This window comes from Oratosquilla oratoria, unplaced genomic scaffold (genome assembly GCF_046742065.1).
Source record: "Oratosquilla oratoria isolate Oo_2021 unplaced genomic scaffold, ASM4674206v1 SCAFFOLD45, whole genome shotgun sequence".
NCBI lineage: Eukaryota > Metazoa > Arthropoda > Malacostraca > Stomatopoda > Squillidae > Oratosquilla > Oratosquilla oratoria.
In genome coordinates, this window is record NW_027467710.1 from 3766479 (window position 1) to 3784889 (window position 18411).

At 37.3% G+C, this 18411-nt stretch overlaps 1 protein-coding gene across 3 annotated transcripts in view; it reads left to right on the top strand.

Moving 5' to 3' along the window:
- The window catches only part of LOC143023129 (uncharacterized), a 136882-nt gene extending 126226 nt beyond the window's left edge, over positions 1-10656 (top strand). For all 3 annotated transcript variants that reach the window (XM_076181639.1, XM_076181638.1, XM_076181640.1), the window contains one exon: positions 6392-10656. In XM_076181639.1, the coding sequence (XP_076037754.1) occupies positions 6392-6559 (168 nt within the window). In that variant the 3' untranslated portion in view covers positions 6560-10656. The remainder of the gene's footprint in view (positions 1-6391) is intronic.
- Positions 10657-18411: the final 7755 nt, after the last annotated feature.

The window sequence follows — 18411 nt, forward strand, 5'->3', positions numbered from 1 at the left end:
CCTTAGTTAAGTTTTTGTTCGCCTTCTCTAGTTCTTCCAATTTTTCAACCCTCTGTACAATGTTGTTAACATGACCGAACCTACACTCCAAGTCCTTGATCATCTTATCGACCTTCTCTTCTAGTCTTGTCAGTCGGGGGGGGTTTGTGTCCCCCCCACCCTCTTTAAATCCCTGGAAAATATTCTCATCACTTTCTACTGTATTGCTCTTATCTATACTTCTAATCTTTACATTTTTATTAGACATTTCGTCGTCACTCAGCTGGTCGGGGGGCCGTTTGTTTACCTTTCGCCTGTCTGCCTGGGCCAAGTCTTTTCCTTCCATTTCCCCAGCAATCCCTCCCCTTCTCCTCTTTCCCTACTTTCCCACTACCCCACGAGCAATTTCCCCCCACCCTGTAAATACAATAGGCACTTCCTTTGCTTTGGGATCCACGAAACTTCACTTTTCTTCAGAACGTCCTCTAAGCCGTCCGTTCGTTGAAGTGTGTGTGTATTTACCTAGTTGTATTTACCTAGTTGTATTTTACGGGAAGGGGAGCTATGCTCGTGGGGTCCCGTCTTCATATCTCATTTTATCTAAACTATTTTTAAATTCATGTATTGTTTTTGCACACACCACTTTCTCATCTAACTTGTTCCAACTGTCTATTACTCTGTGAGGAAAGCTGTTCTTTTTCAAATCTCTTCTATAGCTGTCTTTTTTTATTTTCTTTCCGTGTCCTCTTGTATTTCTGTCATCCCATTTTATCAGATTCTCTCTATCAGTAATTTCTATGCCTTTCATGATTCTGTAAATAGCTATCAAATCTCCTCTCTCTCTTCTTTGCTCTAGTGTCTGTAGTTTAAGTTTTTGTAGTCTCTCTTCATATGATAGTTTTGAGAGTGTTGGTGCCAGTTTTGTGATTGCTCTTTGTATTCTTTCAAGTTTTTTTATACATTTTTTTGTACTTGGTGACCATATCGTTGCTGCATATTCTAATCTTGGTCTTATCAGGGTGATTAGGATTTTCCTCACCATTTCTTCATCCAGGTATGTAAATGCCACTTTGATTGTTCTTATTAAATTATAAGTTTCTCCAAAAATCTTATTTATATGTTTCTCAGGTGACATATTATTCATAACAATGACTCCCAGGTCCTTCTCATTTTCTACTTTTTTTATTCCTTCTTCTCCCAAATTATATGATCCTGTTATTCTATTTTTGCTTTTTCCAAATTCCATTATACTACACTTTTTTGTATTGAACTCCATCTCCCACTTCCTACTCCATTCTTGTACTTTATTTAGATCCCTCTGTAGTGATTCACAATCTTCTTCAGTTTTCACTCTTTTCAGTAGTTTTGCATCATCTGCAAAGAAGCTCATATAGCTTTCAATTCCTTCATCCATATCATTAATATATATAGCAAACATTATTGGGGCCAGAACTGTTCCCTGCGGGACACCGCTTATTACTTCATTCCATTTTGAGTGCTGATCTCTTATCACTACTCTCATTTTTCTTTCTTGCAAAAAGTCTTCCATCCAATTTAGCAATTTACCTTGTATTCCTCCTTCATATTCTAATTTCTTAAGCAACTTCTTATGTGGTACTTTGTCAAAAGCTTTTTTTAGGTCTAGAAATGCACAATCAGCCCATCCATCTCTTTCTTGTATTATATCTATTAGCCTTGAATAGAAACATATTAAATTGGTGACGCATGACCGTCCTTGTCTGAATCCAAATTGCCTTGGATTTAGTACGTTGTTTTTTTCCAAGTATTTTACCCATCTACTTTTGATAATTCTTTCACAAATTTTTGCTATTGTACTTGTTAGAGAGACTGGTCTATAGTTGGTAGGTTCTTCTTTATTTCCTCCTTTATATATAGGTACTATATTTGCTTTTTTCCAATCTTCTGGAACTTTTCCTTCTTTTAAGGAACTGCTTATTATGCTATGTATTTTGTCTGCCAGTTCATTCCTGCATTCTTTCAGAATCCAGTTTGCTATTTCATCTGGCCCATGAGATTATCTGACATCAAAATTACCCAAGTGTGTCAATATTTCATTCTTTGTTACTTCTATTTCTTCCATAGGGGGGACTTTTTCTTTCCACTCAATCTCTTCAGGTTGTATATTTTCCCTTGTAAACACTGATTTAAAATGTTTGTTCATAATTTCTGCCATTTCCATTTCCTCAGTGTATTCAACTCCTCCTTGTCTCAATTTCTCCAAGTCTTGTTTGTTTTTCAGTTTATTGTTTACAAATCTGTAGAATAGTTTTGGTTGATCTTTACACTTTTCTATAACATCTTTTTCATATTTTCTTTTTTTCTCTCTGCACTTTTGTACATATTCATTTCTATAACCAGTATATATTTTCCATTTTTCAGGTCTTCTGTCTTTTTTCCATCTGGTCCAGGCTTTGTCTCTTTTGTCTTTTAACTCCCTACAACTTTTGTTGTACCAGCATTTTACATATTCTTTTTCTTGTTTTTGTCTTGGGACATACTTTTCCACTCCTTTTTTGTAAATTTTTGTCAAAATATTCCATTTCTCTTCCACTGATGTTTCTTTTTTGTATATTTCTTCCCAGTTTTCTTGTTGGAAGAATTCTCTTATTTTATCAAAGTTTGTTTTTTCATACATCATTCTTCCTTTTCTATATTGTTCATTTCTTTTCATATATTTTTCTTCATTAAGTTCCAGTTCAATCAATATGTGGTCACTTTTACCTATTGGTGTTTTATATTCAATTTTGTCCACTATTCTAGGTTCAGATGTAATTATTAAGTCTAGCCTCGATGGTTCTTCTTCATTTCTATACCTAGTGTTCTCTTGTATCCATTGTGTCATTGAATGGTCAGTAATCATCTCAAGTAGAGCATTTCCCCATGAGTCATCACCACTCTTTACTGTCATTTCTTCCCAGCAGATTTCTTTGCAATTAAAGTCGCCCATCATAACTATTCTTCCTCCGTCTTCCATTATTTTAGTTAATGCTATCTTTGTGTCCTCTAGCATACTTTTATATTCACTCTCCTCCCATGAGGCTGTTTTCGGAGGCACATAATTGATCACAAATTTTCTGCTCTTCTTATCTCTGTCTTCCACTTCTATCATAATCATCTCTACTGTATTCTTTCCATATATGACACCTTTCACGTTTATATCCTTCTTAGTCAGGAACATAACTCCACCCCCTTGCTTTTTCTCTCTGTTTCTAATCCAATAATTGTATGCATCATGTCCTACACTGTTGGGTGGTAGTGGGCCTTTTAATTTTGTTTCTACAATTCCCATTATGTCCGGTTCTTTTTCTTTCAAATAATCATTCAGCTCATTCAATCCTGTTATTAATCCATCTATATTTGTGTAAGACACTCTTAGTTTTCTGCCACTTCCATTGTGTTCTCTGTTTCCCTTATGTTTTTCTTTTGTATGTCGAACTTCCTTAGTTTCATGTTCACTACTCTCCAATAGAATCTCTCTTTCTCTGACTCCGTTCTGTTCTCGTTTTTTGTCTTAGCTTCCAGTCTTTTCTGCTTTTCTTCCTCTCTTTCCTCTTTATTCATTTCTCTTTTTATCCATATCTTTTTGTGTTGTTCACTTGTTGCTAGTTTCCCTGTTTTGGATAAGATATTCTCTGCCGTTGTTTGTGACTTGAATTTAATCTTAATTGGTCTGGTCTTGTCTGTGCTATACTTTCCGAGTCTAAATTTCTCTTCGATTTGTTTCATGATTCCTGGTTCATCTTCCTGAACTGATTCTAGTAATTGGCTTACTTTTTCATTTTCCTCTTTGATTCTTGTGGTTCTATCTGTGTTGTGTTTCTCTTCCATTCCTAATATAATTATACATTTCTTCTTGTCTGCTAAATCCCTTACTATATTCTCCTTTTGTCTCATCACTTTAATAACTGAGTCTTCAGTATGTTCTTTCAATTGCTGTTTGACTATGTCAGTGAATGAAATCTTATTTCCTTCTTGGGTTTGCTTCCAATTTTTACTTTCTTTAGCTATTGTTTCTCTGTTTTCTTTACTATTCTTCTTCAATTCCTCATTCTCCCCCTTTACCTCTCTTAACTGTCTTTTTAGTTCTTCTATTTCATCAGTTAAGTTTTTATTCGCCTTTTCCAGTTCTTCCAATCTTTCAACCCTTTTTAAAATGGTGTTCATATGACCTAACCTACTCTCCAAGTCCTCGATCACCTTATCAACCTTCTTCTCTAGTCTTGTCAGTCGGGGGGGGTTTGTGTCCCCCCCACTCTCTTTAAATCCCTTGAAAATATTCTCATCACTTTCTGCTATATTGCTCCTATCTATACCTCTAATCTTCACATTCCTATTAGACATGTTATCATCCAACTCGTCTTGGGGTCTTTTGTCTACTTTACGGCGGCCCGTCAGGGCCATTTCCTCCACCTCCTCATTACCTTCCATTTCCCCAGCAATCCCTCCCCCTCTCCTCTTTCCTTACTTTCCCACTACCCCACGAGCAATTCCCCCCCCCCCTGCAAATACAAAAAGGCACTTCTCTTTGCGTTGGTATCCACAATCTGCACTTTTCTTCAGAGCGTTCTTCAATCCGTCCGTTCGTTGAAAGTGTGTGTGTGTGTGTGTGTGTGTGTGTGTGTGTGTGTGTGTGTGTGCGCACATGTATGTGGTGTACGTATGTGGCGTTTGTGGCATATGTATGTGTTTGTGCATATATACATGTGTGTGTATGTGGCGTATATACACGTGTGTGTATGTGGCGTATACACATGTGTGTATGTGGCATATGTATATGTGTGTGTATGTGGCATATGTATGTGTGTGTGGCGTGTGTGTGCGTGCGTGCGTGTATGTGTTCACATGTACAAGTAAGCATGTACGTGCGTGTGTCTGTGTTCGTATTTGTGTGTACACGCACACACATTCACAACATACACTGGTTGTCTAACACGTGTCTACGTGTGCATGTCTACACGTGTGTAAGCATGTATATGTCTGTTTTTGATCTCCCAAACCACCACTGCCAGTAAAAACAAGAACCTCATAAGAGAAATTAAGACACGACAAGCGCAGTCATTATCAGACTTATTAGCTGTGTTCCAAACGAAAGAAACATTACACTTCAACAGGTTAGGGCGGTAAAATTTCACGATAGCACGGCGTAGGTGGTGGAAGCAACAAGCTAAAGCTTGTTGGCTACCCCCCTACCATCCCCTACTCCCCCTCTCCTCCCCTCCCTCCCTCCTGCATCAGTACCCGTAGGTTGACACGTAACCGCAGGCAGCCACCCACGGCTATCCCCTCACCCCACACCCTTGTTTGAGCAGTTCCCAGTGTACATAATGACCGCGTTACATGAGGATCGACTGTATATGGTAAAATGGAAAGCAGTCACCACAAATGTTTGCGATGTTGCCGCGTGTGTGCGTATGCGTGCCCGACTTGGCGCGAATTTTAAAACAGTTCTCTACATTTGAGATGGTTTTAAAATAAAATCCACGTATGATTGAATCCGTGTTATTCGAATCCGCATTATTTGAGGGACTCCTGTACTTCCTCACATCCCATCTGCCACCCACTCCCCCTCATGCATCACAGCATCATCTATGCACAACGATTTTCCATTCATCCCTATATTCACCCCTGTATTCTGTCCTCTCCTGTCCTTTCTCAACAGACATTCCCCTCTTTCCCAATGCCCCTTTTATCCCATCCATCCATCTCATCCTAGGTAGCTCCTTCATGTTTACTCCTTCCACCTCTGCCTTCCACACCTCTTTTACTAATCTTTTTTCACTCATTCTTTCTATGTGTCATAAAAAAAATCTATGAAGTCTAGCATTGTAGAGAATACCTCTTGAGTTGAATAATATGTGTCATAAAGAAAATCTATGAAGTCTAGCATTGTAGAGAATACCTCTTGAGTTGAATAACATTGCTTGACATTAGCCAGAATAAGATCTGTGAAGGCCACCTTTGTAGCCCATGAAGTTAAGAACCTTTTATTTATCCATTCAAAGCAGTGCTACAAGGCATTTAACACTATGGTCTCATGGGTCTCAACTTATGCTGCCAGTTCCCCATAGTCATAATTGGAAGATGTTGTTGTATATTTGTTGGTATTGGTCCTCATGTAATCAGGATAACTATAACCTTTCAGCCTAGGTTTCAGTCCTGAGCAGAATAAAATCATCTGATTTGTCATTACATGATGTATGAAGAGTAATGTTTGTTGGTCATAGGAGTTGATGGTGATGCTATAGTTTATATTGTTATTTTTCCATGGTTTTGAGGAAATATCGTAACTCATATAGATATGAATAAAACTTATCATTGATTTATCAGTTACCTTGACTTACTTTGATTTTCTAAATACCTTAAATAACTTTCAATTACTCTTCCCCCTCAGTTCTACTATGCACTCTACAACTTTGGTGGGTCTGACAGCTGCCAGTTAAACCTGAAGGAAGGACAAGTTGTCTTGGTGCTGGAGGCTTCTGGGGCCTGGTGGTTTGTGGAGGACCGGCAAGGGACTCAGGGTTATGTGCCAGCCAGCTACCTGAACAAGTACACCTAGTTTGGAGTAACTGTTCTTTTTACAAGATATTAAGTAGTTTTGATATAACCAAAGGGGGAAGAACGAAAGATTGTATTAAACATATCCTAGGGCATCAATTTCATCAGTGTCAGTTCTCAAGGAGTGGAGAAAAACCCAGTTAGAATAACAATGTCACATGTCATTGTTCTACTTTATGTTGTCTATAGAGAAGGTTTAGGGAGTAGGATGAAACGACAAGTATGGGTATAACATGATTCTTTTATGGGAAACCACTGACCTAGAATTCACCAGGATGCCTTGGAACAAAATGAAAACACTCAGTTTTCAGTGGCAGTCAAGAATAATTTTGTGTTCTCAATATGTTTCCTTAATTCACTTTGTAAAAGTCTGATTAGTCTATGCATATGATATATTTGTATCAGGATATATGTGCTCAAGTGCATACACACACACACACACGCAACTCATTCCAACAAGACTTGGACAAGATCTGGAAGTGGACTCAAAAGTGGGAAGTGAAATTCAATATCAAGACATGTAGTATAATGGAATTTGGAAAAAAGTAAAAACAGAATATTGGGAGATAATATAATTGGTGAAGAAGAAGTCAAAAAAGTAAACTCTAAAAAAGACCTTGGAGTGATGATCAGCAAAGACTTGACACCGGATAAGTATATTAATAAAATAGTCGGAGAAACCTACAATTTATTGAGGTCAATAAAAGTGGTATTTGCCTATTTGGCCTAGGAAATGACAAAAAAAAATTAACTACAATAACAAGACCAAAACTCAAGTATGCAGCAACACTATGGACACCCGGTACCAAAAAGAATATAAAAAATGAGAAAGAATACAAAGAGCAACAACAAAACTGGCACCAACTCTTTCCAAAATGACATATGAACAAAGACTGTCCAAATTAGAATTACCAACTCTGGAACAAAGAAGGGAAAGAGGAGACCTACTAACTATCTATAGAATTATGAAGGGAATGGAAATCTTAGATAAGAATGATTTATTGAAATGGGACAATGGAAAAACAAGAGGACACGAAAAGAAACTAAAAAAAAAAAAAGATAATTACAGAAGAGATCTGAAAAAATAGCTTCCCACACAGAGTGATAGATACTTGGAACAAATTAGACAAAGAAACAGTGTGTGCAAACACTATTCAAGATTTTAAGAAAAAACTTGATGCTGAGAGATACAAAGACGGGTCACCACGAGCATAGCTCCCTTCCCGTATAATACAACTAGGTAAATACAACTAGGTAAATACACACATACACACACACAAGTAAAATGTGTAGATACAGCTAGGTGAATGTAGTCACTCAATTCATAGCCTTGAAAAATCTCTTGCTTGAGGTATGTGGCACCAAGGAGCCTGACCATGACCATTGGGTTGGCCCACAGTGTACTTAGGGAATGGGTAAGTGTAGGACAGTGCCAAATAACATGTTATGTATTTACCTAGTTGTATTATATGGGAAGGGAGCTACATCCAGGGGATATGGTGTGTTTCCATATCAGTGCCTTGTTGGTATCATCTTTGTGCTGGATAATGAGTTGAGCATAGGTCTTGGGGGATGGGGTTAGGGGGTTCTCTTCAAGATTTATGTCGGGGCACTTGGGTTAGTACTGAATTTGTTGGTCTTGAGAATAATGTTTAGTGATGTATGCAATCATATTAATTGAAGGTAGATTGTTATTACTCAAATCTCTATTTGTCAGTTCCACAAAATCTCTTCATCAAGTAAATCAGAGGCCATAGCCAGTTTTCTGGGGGCTCAAGGATCTCCTGCAAGAGATAACAGATTGATCTATTTTGCTTTATACAAGTCATTAGAAGTTGAAAGTTCTAGCCCATTTATAAGTAAATACTCTTAACAGTGAAAGTAGAAGAGGTTATGATAAGAAGATCTGTCAATCTGTTATTGATCTCATTGTCACAAGTTCTACTCTAGATTGCTTTGGTTACTCTTACACCTAACTATGAATAATTGGTACAAGTAAAACAATCCTTCATTTTTTTTTAGCTGTATATGACATCACTTATAAAAACAGATAAGGATCTGTGTAATACACTTGTCTTATGTTTAAGACAAACACAGGATTTAGAGCTTCAACTATGGTAGCAGTGTATTCAAGATTACTTTGCATGAATATGGGTTCAATCTCATGCATACTAAATATTAATTCCACTTCTTTGCACTTGTTATGACTTAACTATGAACACCATCCTTTCAGTTACCCAAATGAGAGTCCACACACACTTTTATTGAAACATATATGCAAAATATATATTTGATATTTTTGTCATAATGTTCAGTTATGATTATGTTGTTTATGAACTTTCCATTTCATAACCTGAGTTTAACCATGATAAATGAGGCTCTCATGAATGAGGCTGTAGTCTTCACTTGCTCTCTTCATCTCATGATTAAGCAAATTTTGAGTATTTTATAAGTCTGTGTTAGTTATTTTGTATTATGTGACATCAGTTTTTGTGTGTAATTCTTGTTGATGTATTTTTTGCCTTTTGTTAAATACAGTATAATGGTTGGTGATGTGATAGATGAAACTGGTCTTCCTGCAGAACTGAAAAAACATTTGTGTTTTTGTGCATGTTTGGTATGTCAGTGTGTTTGTATTTGTGCACTTCTTGCCAATGTTAGGATCTTTGAAGTATGTGGCTTTTGTGTCAAGTGTGAAGATGAGGTATGGAAGGGTTAAATTTAAGTGAGCACTAAAGATATGACACATTTTATTTGATTGGATGTGTTATTTTGAGTTCATGATTTCAGATGCAACAGTTGGGTATGTTTCTCTCTCTCTCTCTCTCTCTCTCTCTCTCTCTCTCTCTCTCTCTCTCTTTTTCTCACTCACTTATGTACACATGCACACATGTACACATGTACAGCTGCACAGAAAACTATCGTTAGTAAATCACGCTAATCATTTTGACACAAAACAACGAAACTATTTGAGACAAGTTGAAGTCTCCATCGGAAATAAGATTATCATGTCATAGTGAATCCATATGAACTCCGGAACTATTATTCGATTCATATTCATTCAGAAGGAATTCGAACAATTCGAACCCCAGAAATACCAACCCTTCGGTATCATAAGGTTATGTTCATTAGCGAATGTTTCGACACCCCTACTAACGATAGTTTTCTGTGTAGCTGTACATACACACATACATACATATACCAAAGGTTTTTTCCCCCTTACAAGGGAGCTAGCCAAAAAGAAAAAGGCATAAAATCCATTCCCACCCATTCCATCCCTACTACACTCCACTCCCCTCCACCCTCTACCATTCCTCTTATCTTGGCACCTCCTGGATGATGGGTCATCCCTGCATCTTGTCCACTGCCCTGGGTCAGAGGCAGTGTTGCAAGACACAGCACATCCACAGCAAGGCCGCTTCATTAAATCGATGACCCCCCTCTCCGTCCCCTCATACAGAAAAGGAGAAGACAGGAAGAAATCCCTTTGGGCTGCATCAAATTTTTTCTCACACATACTACCTCACCCCCTATCTCCCCATCCATTCCACCTCATGCATCACAACATCATCTATATACAACTATTCTCCATTCACCCCTGTCTTCTGTCCTCTCCTGTTCTTCCTCAACAGATATTCCCCTCTTCCCCAAAGCCCCTTTCACCCCATCCATCCATCTCATCCTAGGTTGCCCCCTCATGTTCACTCCCTCCACATCTGCCTTCCATACCTCTTTTACTAGTCTTTCTTCACTCATTCTTTCCATGTGTCTGAACTATCCCAATACTCTTTCATCCACTCTATCTCCCAACTCCTTTACCACCCCTGTTCTCCTCCTCACCTCCTCGTTTCTCACTCTATCCAGCTTAGTAACCCCCATCATACTTGTCAGGCACCTCATCTCAAACAAATTCAAACTCCTCTCTAATGTTCCATGTTTCTGCCCCATACAGTGCTGTTGGCACGATCACTCCTTCATACAATCTCCTCTTAGCATCCATTCCCAAATGTCTATTCCTCATTACACTTTTTAATCCACCAAGGCATTTACTCACTTCTCTCAATCTACATTCTACCTCCACCTTCACTCCACCCTTTCCTGCCACATTCGGGTGGAGTGGAGGTGGAGGTAGAATGTAGATTGAGAAAACTGAGTAAATGCCTTGGTGGATTAAAAAATGTAATGAGGAATTGACATTTGGGAATGGATACATACACACACTTCATTCTTTTTACTCTAATTCCAGACTTTGTCCAGGTCTCCCTGAAAAGATTTGCAATCTTCTTCATTACTCACTCTCTTCAGTAGTTTTGCATCATCTGCAAAGAAGTTTATATAGCATTCAATTCCTTCATGTCATTTATATAAATAGCAAACATTATCAGAGCCAACACAGAGCCTTGGGGAACTCCACTTATCATGTTTACCCATTTTGAGTTCTTTGCTCTAAGTATCACTCTCATTTTTCTTCCTTCCAAGAAGTCTTTCATCCATTCCAAGGAAAATTATTAGAATGGATGAAAGACTTCTTGGAAGGAAGAAAAATGAGAGTGATACAGCACGCACACACATGAGGGTAGTAATTAGAGACAAATACTTGAATTGGGAAGAAATGGTGAGTGGTGTCCCACAAGTTTCGGTACTGGCTCCAATCATGTTTGCCATATATATAAATGACATGGATGAAGGAGTAGAGTGTTATATGAATTTCTTCATAGATGACACAAAAATACTAAAGTAAGAACCGAGGAGGATTGTGAATCATTACAGTTAGACCTGGACAAAATCTGGAAATGGACTCAAAAGTGGGAAGTGAACTTCAATATTGAGAAGTGTAGTATAATGGAGTTTGGAAAAAGTAGAAATATAATATCAAGAAATTATAAAATTGGTGAAAAAAAGTCAAAAAGTGAACTCGGAAAGAGACCTTGGAGTAATAATCAGCAAAGACATGACATCAGACAAACATATCAGTAAAATAGTCGGATAAACCTTCAACCTATTAAGGTCAATGAAAGTGGCATTTGACTACTTGGATGAGGAAATGATTAAAAAATATATTAGTTACACTAATAAGACCAAAACTGGAGTATGCACCAACACTAAGGACACCCAGTACTAAAAAGAATATAAAGAAATTAGAAAGAATACAAAGAGCAAAGACAAAGTTGGCACCAACTCTCTTCAAATTAACATATGAACAAAGATTGTCCAAATTGGAATTACCAACATCTGGAACAAAGAAGAGAAAGAGGAGATCTGCTGACTATTTATAGAATCATGAAAGGAAAGGAAATCCTAGATAGGAATGATTTACTAAAATGGGACAATGGAACAACAAGAGGACATGAAAAGAAACTAAAAAAGGATAACTATAGAAGAGATCTGAAAAAAAAAAGAAAAAAAAAATAGCTTCCCATATAGAGTACTGGATACCTGGAATAATTTAGATAAAGAAACAGTGTGTGCAAACACTATTCAAGATTTTAAGAAAAAACTTGATGCTGAAAGATACAAAGATGGGTCACCACAAGCATAGCTCCCTTCCTGTATAAAACAACTAGGTAAATACACACACACACACACACAATGGGACAGTGGAAAAACAAAAACGTGAAAATAAACTCAAAAAGGTAAGTATAGAAGAGATCTGAAAAAAAATAAAAAATAAAAAAAAATAAAATAAAATAACTTCCCACATAGAGTACTGGATACCTGAAATAAAGAAACAATTGTGTGCAAACACTATTCAAGATTTTTAAGAAAAAACTTGATGCTGAAAGATACAAAGACGGGTCACCACGAGCATAGATCCCTTCCCTTACAATACAACTAGGTACAACTTGGTAAATACACTCTCTCCAGATTAACAAAGATTGTCCAAATTGGAACTACCAATTCTGGTACAAAGAAGAGAAAGAGGAGATCTACTGACTATTTATAGAATCAGGAATGGAAATCCTAGATAGAGATGATTGATTAAAATGGGACAACGGAAAAACAAGAGGACGTGAAAAGAAACTCAAAAAGGATAACTATAGGAGAGAACTGAAAAAAGTAGCTTCCCACATAGAGTGGTGGATACTTGGAATAAAATAAATAAGGAAACAGTGTGTGCAAACACTATTCAAGATTTTAAGAAAAAACATGATGCTGAAAGAAACAAAGATGGGTCACCACGAACATAGCTTCCATCCTGTATAATACAACTAGGTAAACACACACTCACACTCACTCATACAAGGTCTCTATATCTTATAATTAGATCTGCTCCTAATACTCCTGTCTGTTAGGAGTCTCTTATCCCTTCCACCCAATGACTACAGATCTGAGTGCAGCTAATATTGAGCAGTTTTTATTCACCTCAGGGATGACCTATAAACTAATAAGTTTAGAATTTCCTTGTTAAACCTCTTCAACCCATTGGCATGCTATATAGATTTTATTTTGGTTTATGTCAGATTGTTCAATTTAGTTTGGTAATCTCACTAAAGGGATTAGAAATATAGATATTCATGATGGATTACTCTTTATGGATTATTTACTGTTAATACCTTGCATATGATGAGCAAGTGGGTATATGAGGATGCCGGCATTGGCTTCTTGACTATCTTTATTTTGTAATTGTTGCTAAGTGACCCCCAATATTCTGTGAAGTGGCTTGATTATATTTTCCATGGTTATTGATATTCAACTATGTAACTTTATATTTTATAATGCAAGTATTGTAGTACATCATTGAATCATCGTACATCAGGCAGCTAATGCTGCCTGTGAGAATTTGACTTGTATTGAAAAGGTTAATGTTAAGAAATTCACTTTATTGTGTTTATTGGTTTTATAGAATTTCAGTTGTATCAAGAACATGTATGTCCACATGGTGGTCTTGGAAGATGAATGTCAGAGAGAATCGTCTCCTTGTCACCCATTTTCAAAACTTGTTAACATTCTTGGTGCAGATTTGAGGGGCTGGCACTTGTTCACTGGACAAAACCCAGGACCTCTCTATTAACTTCAATTGTATTTTCTCAATTTTTTTTTCACATAAAGAGCTTACAACCAGCTACTGCCCTCCTGCAACAAATGTAATCTGGTGACAAAAATAGTTCTGCACTAGTACAACAGACAACAGTTATGATTCTTCCTAGAGAAATATTTAGGAGGGCCTGAGGACTGTTGCCAGGATTGTGGCACTGCAGGATTCCAGTCAATGAATCAAGAGGTAACATAAGAACATAAGAATGAAGGAGACTGCAAGAGAGTATAAGGCCTACTCTAGGTAGTTCCATGTTCATTACCACCTGTCATCCCTGTACATAAACTTATTTAATCTTTTTTTAAAACAACCAATAGTTTCGGCACTCATTACATGATTACTTAGTTTATTCCATTTGTTGATCATTCTTGGTAAACCACCTCTTGCTTATTTCCTACATAAATCTAAATTTGTCCAATTTAAATCCATTACTGTGAGTCCTGCCTTGTTGTGTTGATATGACGACCTTATTTGTGTCACACTTGTTAAAGCTTTTGATCCACTTGAACACCTCTCTTATAAGATCACACTGCACTCTGCAACAGTTATCTTGATTGTCGAATTTCATTCATAGGAAGCTGTTTAGTAGAGGGACTTTTTCATGTAGATGTGATTCTTTGTTCCCCAGAAGGAAATTAGTATATTATAACATGAGAGTTGTTTAATACCTGTACAGTATATTTCAATTGTATCAGCTGCTGAAGTGGGCCAATCTCGATTCATTTTGTGAAAGACTTCATAGTGAAGTATAATTATAATAAAAGCTACTTGTAGGATGATTATGGAAGAAAAGGTTAAAAACATTAGTATTTCCTATTTACATTTCAATTTAGCAAGGAGAGAAGCTGAACTACCTGAGATGTAGTTTTGCTGTATCACAGGAATTAGAGAATGTGATATATATATATATATATATATATATATATATATATATATATATATATAATATATATATATATATATATATATATATATATATATTTACCTAGTTGTATTATATGGAAAGGGGAGCTATGCTCTTGGTGACCTATCTTTGTATATCACAACATCTAGTTTGTTCTTAAATTCATGTATAGTGTGTGTGTATTTACCTTTTACCTACTGTATTTTTGGACCATAAGGCGCTTCGTACCATAAGGCACACCCGTAATTTGCTATTCTCCGTCCTTACATAAGGCGCACCTGGTCTCGTCATCGGATAATCATGCATATGTAAGTGCATTCAGAACTGAACATTTTTGTTGTTGGATGAGAAAAATCGGTTGGGATTTAACAAAATTACAAAAATAAATGATATATATTTTTATTTTCGTCAGTGAAATCAGACCACCTCCATGGATGGTCTGCCCTGCCAATACCCCTAAAAAACAACATAAACACGTTACGGGAATTGTGGGGAATAAAACCAACATTAGCAGTTTTATTACCGGAATTCTCTATTCACTTAAAAACACAAGATTTATTACAAATGATGGTAAATTTTTAGTTTCGACCATGGGCGCAATGTAGCAATAGAAAATTAATTATTAATTTTGTAAATTATAATGTATCAACGTAATATGCAATTTTGTGAGCGGAAATAAAAAACAAAAAAGGTGTTAAACAGATTTCGTAAGTAACGAAGTTGTGTCGGACAAATGGTTCGCCATGTTTGTTATGATAGATGCCGACGTTGAAGAAATGAAAGGATGATAAATTCATCTAACCTAACCTAACCTGTGTTCAATAAATCATTACAGTACCTGAAAATTAAATGTCATCCGGCTCGTCGTCGTTGTGAGAGACGTTGGCGGGCTTTTCAACCACTCTCTCAGCTTGCGGGGTATACAAAGTTCTTGCAGCTTGAAGGAATGCATGTATCTCCGCTCCATAACATTCCTTCAAGAAAATGTACCTGGCGAGGTACTGTCGGAAGTACTGAGGCCATCAATTGACAGACAACAAGATGGCGTCCTGATCCTATGCTACCGACTTCGTTCATTAGCATATTTGCTTGTAGCAAGGTATTTTTTATTTTCATTTCTGCCCACAAAATTGCATATTACATTGATACATTTTAATTTACAAAATTAATAATTAATTTTCTATTGCTATATTGCGCCCATGGTCGAAACTAAAAAAATACCCAAATGACTACAGTCGGAGTGGAGCGAGACTAGACCAATGCAAAATGGCTGTCTGTGAATGAATGCGGTGGCATGGACTCAAAAACTGTCGAAGTTTCCGCAATTTTCTTGTCAAGATACATGCATCTTGGTTATAACTTGGTTGTAACTTTTGCTAGGCCTATGCACTGTCTCTGTCGGCAGGCTAGCTACGAAACGTGTCAAAATAGTACATCACTGTCCGAGGCATTTTTTTTTGCACTGAAGCCACACATAAGGTGCACCTCACGATATGGCGCACAACCCGATTTTGGCCGATTTTAAGGATTTTGCCCGCGCCTTATGGTCCGAAAAATACGGTAGTTGTATTATACGGGAAGGGAGCTATGCTCATAGTGACTTGCCTTTGTATCTTTCAGCATCTAGTTCTTAAGTTCTTATATTGTTTTTACACGCACTGTTGCCTCCTCCAATTTGTTCCAGACATCCACTACTCTGTGTGGGAAACTATTCTTTTTCAGATCTCATCTATAACTATCCTTTTCGAATTTCTGTTCATGTCCTTTTGTTTTTCTTTTATCCCATTTTAATAAATCTTCTCTGTCAAGGACTTCCATGCCTCTCATGATTCTGTAAATGGCCAGTAGATATCCTCTTTATCTTCTTTGTTCCAGGATTGGTAATTCCAATTTGGACAATCTTTGTATGTCAATTTTGAAAGTTTGGTGCCAACTTTGTCGTTGCTTTCTGTATTCTTTCTACATACATACATACATATACCAAGGCTTTTTCCCCCTTCCAAGGGAGGTAGCCAAAAAGGGAAAGGCATAAAAACACTCCCACCCATTTCATCCCTAAATACACTCCACACCCCTCCAACCCTTCCTCTCATCTGAGCACCTCCTGGATGACGGGTCATCCCTGCACCCTGCCCACCGCCCTGGGTCAGAAGCAGTGTCGCAAGACACAGTACATCCACAGCAAGGCCGCTTCATTTAATCGGCGACCCCCCCTCTCCGTCCCCCTTTGCATATAAGGTGAGGACGGGGAGATATCCCTTCGGGCTGTGTCAAAATTTACTCACACATACTACCCCACCCCCCCGCCCATTCCTCCTCATGCAGTCACAACATCATCCATATACAACCATTCTCCACTCACCTCTGTCTTCCGTCCTCTCCCTTCCTTCCTCAACAGACATTCCCCTCTTCCCCAAAGCCCCCTTCACCCCATCCATCCACCTCATCCTAGGACGTCCCCTCATGTTCACTCCCTCCACATCTGCCTTCCATACCTCTTTTACTAGTCTTTCTTCACTCATTCTTTCCATGTGTCTTTTTTTGTGCTGGTTGTCTATAGTGCTGCAGTGTACTCCAATCTTGGTCTTACCAGTGTGACTAATATTTTCTTTACCATTACCTCATCCAAGTAGTTAAAGGCCACCTTTATTGATCTTATTAAATTGTAAGTTTCTCCGACTATTTTGTTAATATGCTTGTCTGGTATTTTCCTAGTTGTATTTTACAGGATGAGAGCTATGCTCGTAGTGATCCGTTTTCATATCTCTCCGCATCCAGTTTATTCTTAAAATCGTGTATAGTTTTGGCATTCACTGTTTCCCCGTTCACTTTGTTCCAGACATCAATCATTCTATGTGGAAAGCTATTCTTTTTCAGGTCTCTTCTATAAGTGTCCTTCTTTAGTTTCTTTTTGTGTCCTCTTATTTCTCTTCTGTCCCACTTTAATAAGTCATCTCTATCGAGGATTTCCATCCCTTTTATAATTCTGTAAATGGTCAACAATCACCTCTTTCTCTTCTCTGTTCCAGTGTTGACAGATGTAGTTTCTCCAATCTTTGTTCATATGTCAGATTTGCCAGTGTAGGTGCCATTTTTATCGCTGCTCTTTGGATTCTTTCCTTGGTGATAATTACTCCTAGATCTTTTTTTAATCCCCTTAGCTCATTATTTAGTTTGGAATTTATTTTCTATAATTCACATATCTCATTGTTAGCTTCAAAAAGGCCTGGTAAATTCACAGTCTCTTTCCTTAGCTCTATGAATTCTTTCTCACAATTTTTTATTAATACTCATCTCCCTTTCCATATCTAAAATTTGACTCAAATTTCTTCTTTTGTACCAAAACCAGAAAAAGTGTCTTTGCTATACAATCGAAAGATCCTTGGTGTCTCAAGGCCTCTGTTTACATTTAGTTTCGGTGTAGCGCCTCCATAGGGCTCTGTGTTTGAGTCAACATTTGGCTCAAAATCATAGTTTTTAATTTCTTGCATTTTCTCTCGTTAAATCAACTTAACACTGCAGAGAAATCATCTTGGGTAACCCCTCCCATTAAATACAAACCAGGACTCTTGTTTTCCTTGCATTATTGAGAATTTTCGTCTTATTTGGCACCTTCGGAGCTCTATTTGAGAGGCTGTTGACAGCTCAGAAGTGTGTATACCCCCTATTTATTTTTATCCCTTTAGTAAATCATCTCCATCAATGACTTCCATCCCTTTCATAATTCTGTAGATGAAAGGGATGGATGTCCTTGATGGAGATAATTTACTAAAGTGTGTTTTTGTGTGTGGAAATGCAAGTCAGTTTTTATATATATATCTCCTTTTTTATAATATTAGATTAATTTGCAACTAGTATATAAGATTATCCAATAAGTTAATAGTAGATGTAGAGTTATGTAACAGGTTGTGAG